Source organism: Perognathus longimembris, chromosome 5 (genome assembly GCF_023159225.1).
Source record: "Perognathus longimembris pacificus isolate PPM17 chromosome 5, ASM2315922v1, whole genome shotgun sequence".
NCBI lineage: Eukaryota > Metazoa > Chordata > Mammalia > Rodentia > Heteromyidae > Perognathus > Perognathus longimembris.
In genome coordinates, this window is record NC_063165.1 from 80586830 (window position 1) to 80605502 (window position 18673).

Sequence of the window (18673 nt, forward strand, 5' to 3'; positions counted from 1 at the left end):
TCTCAGTCCTCACCTTTGCTTTTGTTTTACTTATCCCCAATTAAAAAAAAATAACCAAAGGATTATAATACAGTTTGGTTGTAGGATAGAAGCTGGGTGTCCAGTTTCTGGTTCATCCACAGTCCCAGAAAAATCAGCTTTACATTTGTCTCTTACACTCACAAGGGGTTTTGTCTGATGTTGGGATTCTGGGAAACTGGACAGCATCAAGACCCCAGGATTGTGCCAGGTCTGCTCTTCTTGTCCAACTGTTGGGCTCGTTGGTGTTCAGTCTGCTGATTCTGTGGCTCAAGAGACAGAAGGACAGGAGAAATCTTTATTCCATGGGCAGAGACGTTGTTGAGGATTGCTAATAGTTCTGCTGAGATGCGGGTATAACTTAGAGGGCATTCTCTTGATTTAAAAAAAGTTTGTGTTTGGTAAAACATGATTTTTGTCTTAAAATACAGGAGTGCTACTGATAGAGTAAAAACTTGCTTCAGGAGGTTTGTGGTAGGGTTTATGAAAGAATCTAGCTGATGAAAGACCTAATGCTGTCTTGGTAAACTTAGGGAAAGCGCTCTGAAAACTTCCTCTTAAGTCTCAAGAAAGCCAAGATGCAAAGAAGCCCATCTGTCCCCCCTCCCTACCCCGAGAGGACCTCAGACCTCAGGCCTCTGCTCTTAAACTCCCTTCCAGATCCCACGGCATTTCATGGCTGAGTTTGGTAGAGAAGCCCAGGCTTTGCTCACAAAGCTTCCCTTCCACTCTGGGAAGTCAAGAATCCCAGCAGGAAAGAAGAGAGGCAGGAGCAGCTAAGAGGAGGGGAGGACATCTAGGGACAGGGTTCCTTTCTCCACTGATGCAGGAATTAAAAGGCGGGAGAGTGCTTAAGAGAGAGTAAGTTTATTTGAAAGTGAAGAGAAGACAGCGAAATGGACTCTGCATAGGGGCCTCGAACCTGGGAGTCCAGTGAAGACCTCTTAGAGGACAATTATTATACGCCAGGGGCTCCTCCACCCCTCTGGGGGGAGGGCCCTGTGCTGATTGGGCGATGGCGTGTGCAGGTGCCACCCTGGCTCTTTTTATTGGTTGAGTGGAAACCCAGGTCATTACGGGGAGGAGAAGCGCCACATGTTGTCCACCATTATGCCCACCGTTTTCTATCCCTGTTTAACTGATGAGGCCTACTTCTCAGAGGGATAATCAGCTGTCATTTATTCTTATCCTTTGTTTCCTTAGCAACGGGTGTCATCCCTCTTTATGCTTCTCTTGGGTTTTCGGTCATAGCAGCTCCAAGTTTACACCACAAAAGAGGCAAAGCAAGCCTTTCCATGGGGCCCCAGTGGCCCCACAGGACAAGTGCAGGCCCGAGTGTGAGACACTCGTACCACATTACCCAGCGGTGGCCCTCCCAGGCTGGCTCTGAACTCCTCCTGCCTTTGGCTCCTCAGTGCTGGGATTGCATGCGTGAAGCACCATGCCATGCCCCAGATGAGTGATCTGAAAGCTAGTGGGTTTGTTTAGGGTTTTTTTTTGGGGGGGTGGGATTGGGTGGTAATGACTCTGTCCTGTGTCTGTGCAGGTCCTGTGACATTCCAGAGCCTTCCAGACTGGAATTGGGACCTGTTGCCCTTTTATCGGTGCCATACTGGGGCTTGGGCTCACAGCTTTCCATTGTTGGCCTTTTCACTCCAGATTGGCACTCTACCACTTTCCTTTTTGCATTTTTCTACCACCACCACCACCACCACCGCCACCACCATCATCATCATCATCACCATCATCATCATCATCATCATCTGAACAAAGTCTACCAGGTTGTGGTGGTTGACAGAGATGAGTCTCTCTGGTTTCCTGGGTCGGATTTGGCTGTGGCCCCAACCTCGACGTCAAATCTGAAGCTGCCTCATCTTCCAGGCCCCAGCTTAGTACTGACCCCAGGTTTGGGGCAAAGGAAACCAAGTCCACCCCGGCAAGAGGAGCCACCGATGAAGGCTTGGGGGGTGGGGAGGGGAAGGGATCGCGGCTGGCTGGGAACCGTGGTTTCTGCTCCCCAAGTGCAAACAAGGAGAACCCGGCCTCGCTGGAATCCCAGCACCGCTCGGTGCAGCAAGTCGGCCCGAAGCAGGAGCCGTGCTGCCACCTGCTGGTCAGGGCGCGGAACTGCAGCACAGGGCATCTGGAAACCCCGTCAGATCTGAGTAAGATGACAGCTATAAGCCACTGGTGTTTTCTTTCTTTCTTTCTTTTTAATTTTTGAGAGAATTTCCCCCTGTAGCCCAGGCTGGTTTCCAACTCATGACCCTGCGGCCTCCGTGTCCCGGGTGCTGCGGTCTCGGCTGTGTTCCACCACACCCGGCTCTCCCGGACTGCTTTCACTGACTCACTGTCTACAGATGGCAGCTTTTCTGATGGATGGGTGCTGTTGTGTGTAGACAGGGAACTGTCCAAGGAGACCAGCGCGGGGCGCACCGGGAAAGACAGCACCAGCGGCCGACATCCACCCTGGCGCCGCCTTCGAGGCGACTCTGCTGTCTCCTCCACTCGTGATCATCCTGACACTTGTTCTCCACCCTCCATCATCCCTTACCCGCCCTCCACCCTCTATCATCCTGTATGCGTTCTCCATCCTCCATCATCCTGTACATGTTCTGCTGGGTACGACTTCTAAAGTCCTGTGCCTCTCCGAGTAGCGTGGATTTTCACCTTTTTTGGAGTCGACAGGGTGGTAGCTAAATCGATGAATTAATATTTACCTTTTTATTATTTTATTTTCATTTTCACGGATACACCAAAATTATACATGTGTATGGGGTAGAGTGCAATGATTTGATATGTAAAATGTGTACGGGCCAAATCAAGGTAACTGAAATCCTCCCTCCCTCTCTCTCTCTCCTCTCTCTCTCTCTCTCTCTCTCTCTCTCTCTCTCTCTCTCTCTCTCTCTCTCGCTCTCTCTCTGGGTCAAATCAAGGTCTCATGCATGCTAAGCGAGTTTCTCACTGCACAGTTACCTCCCTGACCCTCATTGTTTCCTTGCAGCTCAAACTCATCCAGTCCTTCGCAAAACGCTTGTCGTAACACATATACACCGCTATGGAACGCTACAACTCCTTCCTCCTTGCAGACTCTTTGGCCCATTGTCTAACCTCTCCCTCTCCCGGCCGTCCTCTGGCCTCCCTGGCTTCTGTAGTCACTGTCGACATTATTTGTTGGATAGTTTTAAGTTTTCCTCGAGCTCTCCTGTCGCTGCTGGTTTCAGACCCTGTGTATCGCTGTGGTGATTTTAAAAGAACAATCTGGACTCCACAGTAACAGAACACAGTATGTTCCAGGATGGTCCTGGAGCTGGGGTTTCTCACAGACTTCTGGAAGACATTGCTATGTCTAAGAAATCAGCAGCGAATCACAAGTTAGATGCAAAACAGGTGTCGCCCCGGGTCAAGCTCTCTGTGCACTCTTCTCCCCGATGGCACGGGGAGGCACGATGGAAAGTTCAGATTCTTGAACTCCAGAGACGTCTCCTGTCCCTGCGGAGTGGACCTCGGTGTGGCGGTACTGGGGTTAGAACTCAGGGCTTTGTGTTTGCTAGGCAAGTGTCTACCTTCTCTAGGGTGTTTTTGAAGTAGGGCATTGCAGTTTGCTTGGACTGGACAATACTCTGGGATGATAGGCACACAGCTGCACATCTAGCTAAGTGGGGGTGATGAGGTTTTGCTCTCTTTTTGGTCAGGCTGGCTTCAAACCTCAATCGTACCGTTCTGAGTAGCTGGGATTATAAGCCTGAGCCACTGTGCTCAGCCTTGTGTCAGATTTTGAAAATTCCCACTGTTCTGTGACCGTCACCCCCCTTGGTTTGGGGTGACGGTGTGGAGCTCAGCTCTCTGGTCCTTGGGCTGAGGCTGAGTGACAGTGAACACCCCGCTGTTGCCCCAGCTTCGGGGTGACCTGTGCGCCCCTCCATCTTTCACTAGGGCACTGATGAGCACCCGGCCTCCAGGGAGAGAGAGGTGGGATTCACAAAGACCAGGCGGCCACCTTCGCTGCACTCCCTACCAGAGCGTCTTCCGCAGGGAGAGCCCCGCCCACCCCCCCCCCCGCCCCCTGCACTGGCTGGGGAAGTCCCACCGCATTTCCTCCCTGTTTCCATGCGTCCGCGGGGCAGCCCTGTTCTCCTCCCGGAAGTCAGCGGGCTTCACCGGGCAGGTGTCTGGTCACGCCCTCCGCCCTGGCCTCTGGCTCAAGTTTAATGTCCACACAAGAGGAAGCACCTGCACTGACAGCAGTCTTTCCTTCTCAAGTGAGCCTGGAAACCTCAAAGGAGTTCCTGTTCTCAGAGGTTTCCCGTTCCTCTGGAATGTCTGCTGGGACCCCAGCACGTTTCAATGACGTCAGCAACACAGCAGAATTGCTTCCAATACTTTTATTACTAGAACAACATCGACAAGGTATGTTTTCCAGCATGGGATAAATACATTATAATAAATAGAATATAAATAAATATAAGTTAGTTCACGCTCTCCTGAATATCAATAGATCAATAAATACTGTTAAATAATAGGGAGTGTCTGTTGCCATGGCTACTTCAGTACAGAACAGCTTATCCAGGGTCACTCTGCAGGGGCGGAGCCGCGTCCTACTGGGAGGCGCTCAGGTAGCTCATCACTCTGTCGATGGTGACCGCGCGGATTCTGAAGGCATGGAGGAGGATGCAGAGCTTCTTCTTCATCTTATAGGAATTGGGCTCTTCCAAGGAGGGTTGCTGCGGCGCCACCTCGCTGCCGGAATTCAGAGCCTAGAAGAAGAAGAAATGGTGATTGCAGAGCACGCGTGGGACTCCCTCACTAAACCACCACCTGTCACGATGGGCAAAGCCTTCTCGTAACCTGCAACACGCCCCGCCTTAAGGCTCCTGAACTCAACTCCACACCTCCGCCCAGCAGAGGCAAGATCCTCGCTTCTCCGCATCTCCTGGGTGAGTTCCAAGAGGCTGCTTACAATGTGGCCCGGGGCCGGGACACCCCTGTCATCCCAGCTAGCCGGGAGGGAGGCTGAGACGCGAGGATGGAGGACAGAAGCCAGCACGGCCAGGAAAATCTGCGAGACTGAGATCTCCCATTAACTGTCAAAACAGCTGGGTCTGGAACTGCGGCGCAAAGCGGTGCGAGCCCTCACCGGAAAAGCTCAGAGGCGGAGCCCACCGCGCGTGCGCGCACACAGACAGACAGACAGACAGAGCGTATCACCAGCACGCTCGCCATTCCAGCCCCAGCAGGAAGCCTCGAGTGGGAGGATCAAGGTCCCGGCATGCACCCAGGAGGAAAGAGAGACCCTATCTGAAAATAACCAGAGCAAACAAGGGCGGGAGGCATGGCTCCCCAGGACACCACCTGGCTAGCAAGCACGCGTGCAAACCCTAGTACTGCGTGAGAAAGAAGAAGACCACAAAGCACGCGCACACTGGCAGAGCCCGGCGCACACCCCGTGTCACCACCTCGGCTCGCGCCTCCTGCAGGGGGCTTTCGTCAAGGCCTTCCCGGGGGACAGCGGGTGGCGCTCAGTCCGGGAAGGGCTGACTCGACTTCTCCTGTTGGGGTCCCTGGCTGGCCATCCCCAGCGCGGGCCGCCGGCTTGGCAGGTCGCGTGGGCCTTACCCGCATCAGGGCATCCATGGGCTCCAGCATGTCTGTAGCTAGAAAGATCTGCCTCTCGGGGTCCATCCACAGCTGCTCTTTCAAGGCCCGGAACTCCACCCGGTACGTTTTCAAGTCCTCGTAGATGCTGCTCAGGCACAGGGTCTGGGTGACGGGACAGAGGGGGAAGGGAGCCATTGGGAGGGGCTCCACGGCGCCGGGCGTTTTCCCCATGGCACCTCCGGGCGGCGCCTTACCATGTTCTCAGACGGCTCTGCGGCGGCCAGGCAACTCCCCTTCTAGAAGAGAGAAGAACGCAGCCATTAGTAGAGTGCAGATTCTTCCTGTGGGGAGAGCCGTTCATTTTGCACTTACAATCAGGACAGTCGTCTCTCCAGAAACCAGGCAGCTCCCGTTCTGGAGGGGGAAAAAAATAATCAAATACGTGAATTGTGTGTGCATGTATGCCTGTACGCGCTGTTCCTGGCACTCGAACTCAGGGCCTAGGCACTGTCCCTTAGTCTTTCACTCAGGCACTCTGCCACTTGAGCCACTTCTGGCTTTTTTGGTGGTTAATTGTAGATACTGTAATCCCTTCTGGCCCCCACTGGCTTTGACCCTCAGTCCTCCCACTACTCTCGAGTATCTAGGATTACAGGTGTGAGCCACCAGTGTCCAGCTTCAGACATGAATTCTTAATACAAATCTTTCTGATGCTTCACCACAACATTTTATTATGGCAAAAACTTGTAACACACAATTCACCCTCTTCATATTTTGAAGTGTATACTCAGGAGAATCAACTGTATTTACACTGTTGTGACAGTGATTTCTTCTCAACCTAGTTTTTTTTTTTTTTTTTGCACCAGTCCTGGGGCTTGAACTCAGGGCCTGAGCACTGTCCCTGGCTTCTTTTTGCTCAGGGCTAGCACTCTGCCACTTGAGCCACAGTGCCACTGCTGGCCATTTTCTATATATGTGGTGCTGAGGAATCGAACCCAGGGCTTCATGTATATGAGGCAAGCACTCTACCAGTAGGCCACATTCCCAGCCCCCAAACCTAGTTTTTTTTAAAAAAACAATATACTAATTGGATAAAGAACTTTCATCATGGCCTTTCACTCATGCAAATATTATACTTTGATCAAATGGTCCCTCCTCTGTTGCTCCCTTTTTCCTGTGCTCCCCCCTTCCCTACTTTTTTTTCTTGGCAGCTTTCTGTAGCTCAGATCTGTGTTCTGATGGAAGCAGAGCAGGTCAGTCTGGTCTGCAGCACAGCCCTCAAGTGCGGGGCTCCGGGAGACTCTACCTTGATGAGCTCTGGGGGCAGGCAGGCCGTCACCGTACTGGTCCTGTCCCTTGTGATGTCTACATGATCAATCTCTTCTGCAGTGCAAGGGTAAAGCTCCAGGATTTGTCTGGCCTGTCAAGACACAAAGAGAAGCTCAGCTCATGTATGGGGAATGTGCCTGGCTCTGGTGGGGCCGGTCCCCAGGGTGCCAGCAAGGGGGGGGGGGCACTGCCTTTCACCTCTCTCTCTCTCTGACCTGCAGGAAATGCAGGCTTTCCTACAGAGCATCCATTTACATGGGAATGTCTACATACGGAACCTTTCTTTAGAAACACAGAACTTATGTCTGCTGGGTTGCCCTGTAATTGAAGCTACTCAGAGGGCTGAGATTCGAGATTGGAGGTTTAACGCCAGCTCGGGCAAGAAAGATGGACTAAAATGACAGGAGCAGTTAACAGTGATTCCTGAAAGATTGGAAAGGAAGACAAGAATTCTCCTGACATCTTCCTAAGCATTGTGCTTATTTTTGAGATATTTAAAAGGCAGTGGGCTAGGAGGTTCTGAAGGAAGACTTTTCTACACCGATGGCTTTTGAGGGCTCACGCCTGTAAACCTAGCTACTTGGGAGGCTGAGATCTGGGGATCACAATTCAAAGGCAGCCCAGGCAGGAAAGACTTCAGGATTCTTATCTCCAGGGAATGCCTCTGTCTCCGTTTCCCCGCAGGCACCGAGGCTCCCCACGGCCCAGCTCACCGTCCGAAGCGTGAGGTCGACGGCCTGCAGCAGGCCCTGCGAGCGGCGGAGGCACGGGCGCGGTCCCGGCTCGGACGCGGTCCCGGGCAGGTGCCTGGCCACGCCGGCACGGTGCAGGAGGGCGAGGGCGGCCACGAGGAGGACACCTGCGGGGCGAGCGCGGCGGCTTGGCGGGCGGTCCTGCCGCCTCCGCCCCGGGGCCCGGTCCGCGCCGGACCCCCTCGCCCCCCGCCCCCAGGCAGCGCGGCCTCAGTTTCCCTCCGCGCCGGGGCGTCACGTGGGAAGTGGCCCGCATACTCACCGGACGCTGGGTGCATGCTGGGCGGCGGGCGGGCGGCGGGCGGCGGGCGCGGCTGGGAGGACGGCCGGGCGCCGCATCTTTATAATCGCCGCGCTCCGCCAGGACTTTCCCGCCCGGCCTCCCGCTTTCCCTCTGCGTCTCTCGGCGGCCGCCGGGCCCGGGACGCGCGCGGCGTCACTCTCGAGGGGAGGCGGGGGGTGTGGAGGGGGCGGCGCAGGGGGGGGGAGCGGCGCCCCGGGGAGACCCGAGGGGCAGCACCGGCGGCCGCCGCCCCCGACCCGCGGAAAGCGAAACGGAAATCGGCTGCCCGGCCCAGAAGCCCCGCCCGCCCGGACCCCCACCGGCACAGCCACAGCCCCGCCCCTAGCCCCGCCCCCGCCCGGACCCCGACCCCCGCCCACACGGGCACAGCCCCGCCCCTAGCCGGGCCCAGAAGCCCCGCCCCCACAGACCCCGCCCCCGCTTCTGCCCCCACCCCAGCCCGGCCCAGAAAGCCCCGCCCACACGGGCACAGCCCCACCCCTAGCCCGGCCCAGAAGCCCCGCCCGCCCGGACCCCCGCCCTCGCCCGGACCCCGACCCCCGCCCACACGGGCACAGCCACAGCCCCGCCCCTATCCCCGCCCAGAAGCCCCGCCCACGTCAGGACCCCGCTCCCGCTCCTGCCCCCACCCCCAGCCCGGCCCAGAAAGCCCCGCCCACACAGGCACAGCCCCGCCCCTAGCCCGGCCCAGAAGCCCCGCTCACTTCAGACCCGCCCCGCCTCCTGCCCGGCCCAGAAGCCTCGCCCACCCGAAGCCCCGCCTCCTGCCCGTCCCAGAAGCCTCGCCCACCCGAAGCCCCGCCCTTCCCTGAAGCCCAATCCAGAAGCCGCATCCATCCACTCATAGCCCCGCCCCTGGCCAGCCCAGAAACCACGCCCGTCACAGAACCCGCTCGTTCCCCGGACGCCAGGTCCAGAACCCAAGTTCTTGCCTGGCTCGGAAGCTCCGCCCACAAGCAGACCTACCCCGTCCCGCCCCCTGCCTGGTCCAGAAGCCCCGCCCCGCCCGTGCGCAGCGCTCGCTCCCGGGAGAGGTGGCCTGGGTCGGCCCAGGAGGGCGTGGACCAGTCGTCCATCGTTCCTTCTGATGGCCTACGGTGAGAGACCAGGGGAGGAGAGGGGAGGGGAAGGAAGGGGAGGGGAGGGGGAGAGAGAGGGAGGCTTCAGCACTGGTAGGAGGGGATGCAGGCGCCACTGCATGCCAGGGCACACTTGGGGAGGCGAGACTGAGGGTCCTGTAGGGCTTGAGCTTGAGTTTGGGGCGCTATCTGGGGCCATGTGTGAGGGTAGCCCCACGATGTGTGGGGTTGAGGCCGGCAGCCTTCTAGAGCCTTAGGCTGGAGACAGAGTTGGACCTACTGTATAAACCTACTATAAACTATATGTAGTAAAAATATGATGGGGGCTGGGGATGTGGCCTAGTGGCAGAGCGCTTGCCTAGCATGCATGAAGCCCTAGGTTCGATTCCTCAGTACCACATTCACAGAAAAAGCTGGAAAAGTGGTGCTGTGGCTCAAGTGGCAGAGTGCTAGCCTTGAGCAAAAGAAGCTCAGGAATGGTGCCTAGGCCCTGAGTTCAAGCCCAGGACTGGCAAAAAAAAGCAGAAAAAAAAAGTATTATGAATGTCTTTGATTAAGATGAAAATCTGTGACGAAGCTAAACTTGTAAAGGAGCAACGGACAGGGAAACTAGCTCCCTCAGGTACAGGCATGGTTTAAAAGTGTCCTCTCCCTGAGGGCTCCATGTAGATGCCCCCACCTCATTAAGTTTCCTCCCAGTTACCTGGGTAACCTGCAGACCTGGAGGCAGTTACCTCCCCTTTCCCTGAGGTCACCTCCTAATCCACCTGGCCACACCCCTTGCCCCTGCCCTAGATATAAGGCAGGGCTGGGTGGGGGTCGCTCTCTCTCTCTCTCCCTGTGTGGAAAAAAAAACAATAAACAACAGTTAAAAGCAAATGGTAGCATAGAAAAACCATTAAAAATGATGACAGATGAGGGGCTAACATCCTTTGAATAATGTTAATAAAAACATCAGTAAGTAAAAGCCAGTGGTCCAGGGAAAAGTGTGTCTGGACAGCTCAATGCGAGGGAGATACAGTCCTTATAAACACCAAGACATGCAGCTGCACTCACAAAGAAATGCAAGCCGACATTTTCTCTTGTCTTTCTTCCTCAGGGCTTTACCCCTGATATCACTGTTACTGATCTCAGTGCCCTGGGTATTGTATATACGTTTATTGGAACTAGGGAAGGGAAGGGGAACATCAAAATGGGGAGACAAAGGATAAGATACAAACCAATGCAACAGCAATACTTACAAAACCATATGGTGTGAACCAACTGTACAACTCATGGGGAGGGGGGAGGGAAATGGGAAGGGGGAAGGAGGGAGAAAAAAGAGAGGAGGTAACAAGTTTGATAAGAAAAGTACTCACTGCCTTACGTATAAAACTGTAACCCCTCTGCACATCAGTTTGACAATAAATAAATTAATAAAACAAACAAACACAGTGAGAATAGCTTGTCACATTGTCCAGGAAGAAACGTAATTAGTAAATCAATATGATGGGTGTCAAGATAACAGAACAGCATTGGATTCTTGTTCGACAATTCCACTTCTAGGAAAGTATTTGGTAAAACAATTTGCACATATGTATAAATTGTACCAAAGTACCAGTGAGCCAGCGGCTCACACCTGTAATCCTAGCTAGTCAGGAGGCTGAGATTTTAGGATTGGGGTTTGAAGCCAGCACAGGAAGAAAAATTGTCCCCTCCCTGCCTTGTGAGACTTTTATCTCCAATAAACTACTCAAAGAAGCCTGAAGTAGGGCTGGGAATATGGCCTAGTGGCAAGAGTGCTTGCCTCCTACACCTGAAGCTCTCGGTTCGATTCCCCAGCACCACATATATGGAAAATGGTCAGAAGTGGCGCTGTGGCTCAGGTGGCAGAGTGCTAGCCTTGAGCGGGAAGAAGCCAGGGATGGTGCTCAGGCCCTGAGTCCAAGGCCCAGGACTGGCCAAAAAAAAAAGAAGCCTGAAGTTGCACTGTGGCTCAAGTGGTAGAGCACTAGCCTTGAGCATAAAGAAGCTCAGGGACAATGCCCAGGACCTGAGTTCAAGCCCTAGGAACAGCAACAAAACAAAACAAAAACATCAAAAACAAAACAAAAGTCTTGAAACTAAATGCCCATTAATAGGAGGTTGCTGAAATAAGATGTAGTTCATCTTTTCTAGGAAGCTGCTATGCAGGTATTTAAAAGACTGAAATGGATTCATGTCTGTGTAAAGTTAGTGATCTCAGCCTCTTGGGAATGAGGCTGGATGGTTTAAGTAGATGGAGGGAAGGCCTGGCTTTGGTGGATGTCCTCCAGGAGTTTGTTTTTTTAAACATGTCAATGTATTATGGATTCATTCGGCGTTGTTTTGACTTTTTATGTTTAAATTCCTAAAGAGCACCTCACAGAGGTGGTGTGAACTGCTAAGATGGCTACCTGGGCCGTCCGACAGCACCTAAGCAGAGGACTTCCTCCAGGTGGTCACGTGCTTGCGGGATTTAATTCAGGTATGTCCGTAAGTGAATGAAGCTTCTACCAATAAGCAAAGAACTTCTGTGTCTCACTTCCTCTCTCTATGCATCCATCCATCAATTTGCTTCTCGCAATACATATTATGCATATATTACAGATATACATATAATGTACACATATATTATGTGTGTACATTATATATTATAATACATATATCATATATGTATATATGCATATATAATGAGAGTATGTATAATATAAATATATCTATGTTTATATTTATATATTCTGCATGTGTGCTATGAACATTTAGATTTAGATATATCCTTCTAACTCTATTATGTGTAATGACCTAATTTTACTGTCTAGAACTTTTTTGGCTTAAATTATCTGTCTATCTATCTGTCTATCTATCTATCTATCTATCTATCTATCTATCTATCTATCTATCTATCTATCTTTTGGTGCTGGTCCTGGGGCTTGAACTCAGGGCATGGGCATTGGTCTAAACTTCTGTGCTCAAGGCTAATGCTCTACCACCTAAGCCACAGCTCCACTTCTGGCTTCTTGGTGGTTAGTTGGAGGTAAGAGTCTCCCAGATTTTCTTGCTGGGGCTGGTTCAGGGCTCAAGCTCAGATCTCAGCCTCCTAAGTAGCTAGGATTACAGGCATGAGCCACCAGCACCTGGCTTCTAGCGGAGTTGTATCATGTGGAAAGAGCCCGCATGCCGCACTACTGAGTGAAACGCAGTCTCCTCACTGTGTGTCACCTTGGGCAAGTTACTTAATCTGAACATCTACAGAATACGGAGATCAATGTTTGGAGCAGGTAGGCAGTAGGTATTGGGATTACAGACACATGGAGACACACGAGCAGCATTGTCCCTAACAGGCTGCCAGTTTCCTTCTATGTCCGTGACTTCTAAGTGGTATGTGGTCCGCCCTCAAGGGCCCGTCATGTGTCCTTTTCAGTATTAGCGACACCATGATGCTACGTTGACCCCTAATGTTGCGAGAGACAGAGCACTCCAAACAAAGTCATTTCATTTTAAATACATAAAGACTTTTGACTATGGTAGTAGGCAACATGGAACCTTGCTTGTCAACCTGTGTCCTTACTGCAATGGAGAAGGAGGTTATTCATATTCTAGGCACGCTAAGATGGAATATTTCCCTAATCCACCCCATGGCCAAAGCTAACCATCTTCTTTGGCTCAATCCATTGCGGTGTCATCATATACATGCTTATTTGCTGATTCTCTCTGAATGGGAAAATTCTAGAGTCGTAAGACACTGGTCTCAGAGAAAGGAGAAGGGAAATGGGGCAGGAACAGACGGGGCTTGTTAGTACTTCAGAAAGGGAAGAGCTGAGTCAGTTTTCTGTTTCCAGTTGCTTCATGTAGTATCAAAATAAAGCTTTCTATGGAGTAGATTCCCAGAGAAGGAAGTCCTGGTGACAGAGGCAGCTGAGGACTTTCTTGATACCTAATAATCTCATTTCCTTTGTTTTTATAGCCTTGAAGGCTCCAGTGTTTCTGTCCTAATAACACAAATATACCTAATGTCCAGGAGCACCAAAGAACTTAAGGCAATTCGACTCTTTCTCCTCCATCCAGCAGTGATATCTTTTTAGACCACGGCACAAAGGAATTCTGAGTGGGCTTCTCTCTAGGAACTTAATTCCAGTACTCCCATATTCAGTAAATATGTAGCTCTATTAAATGATTAAGGAAGTGTATGCTTGAATGCAACAGAAAATGATCTAACTTTTTACTTAAATAGAGCTAAGCTAATTGCGTGCGATTGTTTCAAGGCATCCATCTGCCAGTTGGCTTTCTACAAATGATTTGGTTTAGCTTCATATCAGCTCTACCAAAAAAATTGGGGGGACAGCCAAATAAAAATGTCACTGAATTCAGGACAAAACTTGAGAAAGAGTCTCACGTTTATTTGAACGGCTTTTCCTTGTGAAATTGTTTGGGGGACATTTATTTGTTTTGTTTGTTTTCTTCTTTTGAAGGCTAACGGTGGGGAGGGCTAAGGATGGGAAGGTAGCAGATTAGTGCCTTGAAGTCTGTGGATGAAGATGAAGCGTGAAGCTGATTATGTGGATGATATATGTCCTCCCGGGAAAACATATCTGTCAAATTGGGGCCATTTCTTCTTTGAAAATCTGTTGTTCTTGGAATAAAAAAGGAAACCATGCTATTATTAAAATAATAGATAGGAGACAGCAACCGCCACTTAAAGACCCTTCTTACTTCCAGTAGTATTGAACAGGATGCTAATTTTCAAATAACGAGACCTAGTGTGTGCATTCCATTAATCAGTTGTGCTGAGCAGGGGAGCCTGGGACTTTTTGTTACTGTGCTCAGGGGATTTTTGCAAACAGAATTTATTCTTACTAAGAACGATTATATTACTTGGTACCGAAAAGTGGTTTACTGAGTACGTATTATGTGCCAGGGGCTGTTGTAGACAATTATTCACTCAATACTCATAAACCCTACAAGATGATGTTCGCATTTTAATTGTTTTATAGTTAGTATCTTAAATATAAGCAGAGCAGAAAGGGTTCAAGGTGCGGGTCTGGTGGGTAGTGCACCTGCCTAGCAAGCATGGAGTTCAAACCCCAATTCTTCCTTCCTCAAGAATAATAATATAATAATAATAAATAGAATATGAGTGAGTATATTAAATATGAAGTACAGAACCTCCAACCTAAAAATGGCTGTCTAGACCTAGTCTTACTTCTGTGGACCCAACTTTAATAGAATAAGCTTATATGCACAGAATGGCTATAAATATTTCTTACTGTCAACTTTTTTTTTTTGGCCAGGCCTGGGGCTTGAACTTGGGGTCTGGGTGTTGTGCTTGTCTCTCTGTTTTCAAGGCTCATGCTCTACCACTTGAGCCACAGCACCACTTCCAGCTTTTTGGAGATAAGATTCTCATGAACTTTCCTGCTCAGGCTGGCTTAAACTGCAATCTTTAGATCTCAGTTCATGAGTAGCTAGGATTACAGTGCCCAACTTCAACTATATATATATATATATACATATATATACATATATGTATATATATTTATGTATATGTGTGTGTTCATAAAACTAAAAATTATCTTAAAGTAGTTCTACAAAGAGGTTTCAATTCATGTCAGTTTATGAGCACAGTACATCTTAATCAATGTCACTCTTCTTTTTGATAAAAATCACCCCTTCCTTCCATCATTGTGTGTGTGTGTGTGTGTGTGTGTGTGTGTGTGTGTGTGTGTTCTGGGCTTGAATTAAGGCCTAGGCACTGTCACTGAGCTTTTTTTTTTCTCTCAAGGCTAGCACCCTACCACTTGAGCCACAGCTTCACTTCTAGTTTTAGGGTGGTTAACTGGCGATAAGAATGTCATGGACTTCACTGGTGATAAGAATGTCATGGACTTCCGGGACTGGACTGGTTTCAAACTCTAGTCCTCAGATTTCAGCCTCCTGGGTAGCTCAGATTATAGGCATGAGCCATGCCTGGTTCCTTCCATCATTCTTTAATAATCACTTCTTTCTACTCAACGTGAATGAGCTGCTGATTTAAAGTATGTACCTCTTTAATCCATCAAAAGCACAGGAGTGGCCTTATCCTCATCCTTTTATAGACTGAAACTTGATAATGTACATAGGATTTAAAAAAAAAACCCAAAGCCTTTTCATATCATGTGCTTCAAGGTCATGGTATTGGAACAGTTACCATATAAGTCGTTTGGAAGCCACTAGAAGACTCATCAGCCACAAAATCCAAGGCAGTACATGGAACAGGGATTTCAGTGGACAGCTGGGTGTCCAGGGCTGTGGTCAGGGCTCCATGGCCCAGCGCTGAGATGCATGGTGCTGTTCAATGGGGCAGCGGCTCTGCCTGTGTTCAGTGTGAAATCACGCGGCAGGAGCGGGCTACGTGGCTAGCTGCTTCTGGCTAACGTCAACCACCCTGCTTAGGCCTCTCCAGGGCCTCGTGATGGGAAGGGATGGAGCACAGTGGTGGTCGTGGTCCTTCCTTCGCTGTGGGGTCTTCTTCTGAAGGTCTTCTTTCCACCCATGTGGGCCCACATTAAATATATAAAGACAGATACTGAATTTCTAAACAACTAATTGTAACCAGTGGATAAATAAAATAAATGAATAATTCTATCCTGAATAGCAGTAATAATGAAGAAACAGCTAGGAATAAATTAGCCAGAAATATCGAATAGGGCTAAGGTGTGACTCAATGGTAGAGTGCTTGCCTAGTATGCACAGGGTCTTGGGTTTGCTCCCCAGCCCCGACCCCCATGTGTGCACAGAAATATGAGAGATTTATATGTGTACATGACAAGATCGGACTACAAAATATAAACGAAGATTTAATACAAGATTTATCATGTTCTTGGCAGTTCTAAGCAGTATAAAGATTCCCAGTCTTAGCCCATTTTTATTAACCAGATCACTTCTTGGAGGTCAGTTTCTTTGTATATGCAATGTCTATTAGTGAGAATTCTGAGAGAAAGACACCCACTATCTGATCCATTCCATGCCATCTTCATGAGTTCACTACCTGGCACATCCCACGTTACCTTCCTACGTCACGACAGTCTTTGCACAGCCAACTTAGCTGACGACCAGGACTTAAGTCTTTGGCCCTTCCTCTCCCACCAACTTTAGCTCTCTTTGTTATGATCCAACAACCCATTCCCACTGTCCTATTTTTACCCCTGAAATCCTTGGTAAAATGTATAGCTTACTTTAGAGCACAAAAACAAAAAGAGACTTATTAAAAGAAAGGAATGGAAGCACGAATACCTTAAAAAAAAAAAAAGAAAGGGACAAAAAAGAAAATAAAAATCATTCATCAGCATAGGAATAACAGAACATAGCTCTGTGTGTGTGTGTGTGTGTGTGTGTGGGTGGGTGGGTGTGTGTGGGTGTGGGTGTGTGAGAGAGAGAGAGAGAGAGAGTCCCGAAGTTGAAGCCTGAGTCAAGCCTGACTTTCTCTGCATAGCATAAGAATGGACTCCTGTAGATGAGATCACCGCCTGGAGGGTATTTTCCTGGGAAAGGCCTATACAACAGAAAAAAAAGAACTCTGGTGGAGCTCAGGAAACCTGAGTTCTATTCTAGGCCATAATGGAAACCATCAAGTCGCCCATCACCCTATTCCCTCTCTGTTGAACGAAAGGGCTGGACCCATTGTCTTCAAGGACTCTCCCTCTGTAATGCCCATTTCCCCACACGATAGAAAAGTGCCTCACAAGAGTCAGCTACTACTTATGCCGTCAGAGCACAAGTCTGAACCTGACATACACTCTGTCACCCGGAAGACTAGCCACACGAAGATTCATGACCCTGGTGGCATCATGGGTGCATTTTTAATCAGCTGCTATGAAGATAAACAGCTCTTCCCCATCTATTTTCTGTGCTCCGGTGACACCTCCATTTCCAGTTCGGAATGATATGGAAATAGCTCGCTTCACTTCCGATGTCAGTGTTTATTAGCACCCGGGCAGAGAGGATGCCCATCTGAACTGGCAGAGATTAAATAATTGAGATGGACACAAAAGCTTTTTGTGCTAGTGTCCTTACATATCATTTGCATACAATCCAGCCCTGTTTAATGCTTTCCATTCCCTCTCTGGGGCTCTTCAGAAGCATGCTGGGACATTATTCACAGCCATTTTGCACTGGTTCTTTGGCAAGTGAATGAGCTATCTTTGGAAAGTGGCAGGTTCACATGGCCTTATCAGCAGAATTCAGATTCTGTGAGTTTTTGTTCAGCTCCTGAATACTTGACTCCAACACCTGCCAGGCTCTACGCCTGAGCGAGTGTGGCCACCTCACCCTCAGTAATCCCCTCCTTGGCGCATTCAGTTTGCTCACTCTTGGGCTGCGTGAGAGACTGGCCAGCCCCTGAGCTGTAAATAGCATGTGCGGCAGGTGTGGCACGCAGGGCATGTGCACAGAAACTAGACATCCTGACACGAAGTAGGGGGAAACCTGCAGACAGAAAATGAAAACCCCAGGCAATGATGAAAGCAGTATTTACATAGGACATTGCTTCAAACCTCAACTACATCTGTGCACCCCGGGTGCAGACACGCCGGCTGTGACGAGTCCCGAGGCTGGGGGGGCTCTCGTGGAGGAGGCCCACACAAACACACCAACACCGAGACACTTCACGAGGGAAATCTGTGGGGAAGTTGAGTCACTGCTCTCATCGCTGATGCCACATATCTTCCCAATGAATGAAGGAGCCTACAACCCATCAGATAACAGCCCAGTCTCTGGAACCACGCCTATCTGTGTTCAAATCTTGCCTCTTGATTTTCTCATACCAGATGGAGATAATAATAACATAATAATAATAATTATAATAATAACTGTCCTAAGCTCAGTAAGAGGCCTGTTTCAGGCACATCCAAGGAACTGCACTGGGAGTAAAAGCTGGGCTTCTAGCCTTCAGCATCTGGGTGACAGCAGCTGCAGGGAGGCTGGCGAATGGCTGGGCTCACTCAGCAGCTGGGAAAGGGCTGAAGAATTCCAGACAGTGGTCGGAAAGAGAGACTACCGAGACCGTGGACCAGAGCAGAAGAACTAAGAAGGCAAGAGGAGGAAAGAGCCGAGACAGCACGCCCCAGACACGGGAGCGTGCCTTAACTAACTGACCATCTCAGTGCACTGACACCCAGCACGAAGGAGCTGGGACTTGAGATTACTTGATACAAAACCTGAGACTTTGTTCCCTTTGTTATAATGCTATTCTGCATTAAAACAAAGCAAACCCAATATTGTTTTATTCATCCACCTAGTGGCTCATAGGGTTAGGCCATGGCTTCAAGTCATGTGTGAATACTACCTTTCAAAATTCTTTTCAGTGAACACTGTAAGTGATGAGTAACATCGAGAGAAGTGTGTATCCTTCCCTGACTTCTCATCTGGTTAATTAATCAACCCACGCCCTTGCTGTTGGCTCAGAGATAGAAAGATTTGCATAATGCCCTGGTTGCCATGACTGATAATGTCTTCCCTTGGCTAACTCTTAATGGAGAAGCCATGTAAAAGCTGTCAATGACCACATGAATTATGCATAAAGGACTCAACTCAAGCCATGCATATAAAATGGGCATTAA

At 49.8% G+C, this 18673-nt stretch overlaps 1 protein-coding gene across 1 annotated transcript; it reads right to left on the reverse strand.

The window, feature by feature from the left end:
- Positions 1–4445: 4445 nt before the first annotated feature.
- On the reverse strand, positions 4446–7975 carry Il12a (interleukin 12A). The gene is made up of 7 exons (XM_048345857.1): positions 7960–7975; positions 7659–7804; positions 6923–7036; positions 5989–6030; positions 5871–5912; positions 5635–5778; positions 4446–4775 (listed from the first exon to the last, which is right to left on the reverse strand). The coding sequence occupies exons 1-7, from the start codon at positions 7973–7975 to the stop codon at positions 4617–4619; spliced, it is 663 nt and encodes a 220-aa protein (XP_048201814.1). The 3' UTR covers positions 4446–4616.
- Between the last annotated feature and the right edge of the window lie 10698 nt (positions 7976–18673).

Coding starts and splice junctions, on each gene's coding strand:
- Il12a (XM_048345857.1), bottom strand. Junction 7,037..7,658: donor TCGACCTCACGCTTCGGACG/GTGAGCTGGGCC, acceptor GTGTCTTGACAG/GCCAGACAAATCCTGGAGCT. Junction 5,913..5,988: donor GAGAGACGACTGTCCTGATT/GTAAGTGCAAAA, acceptor TCTCTCTTCTAG/AAGGGGAGTTGCCTGGCCGC.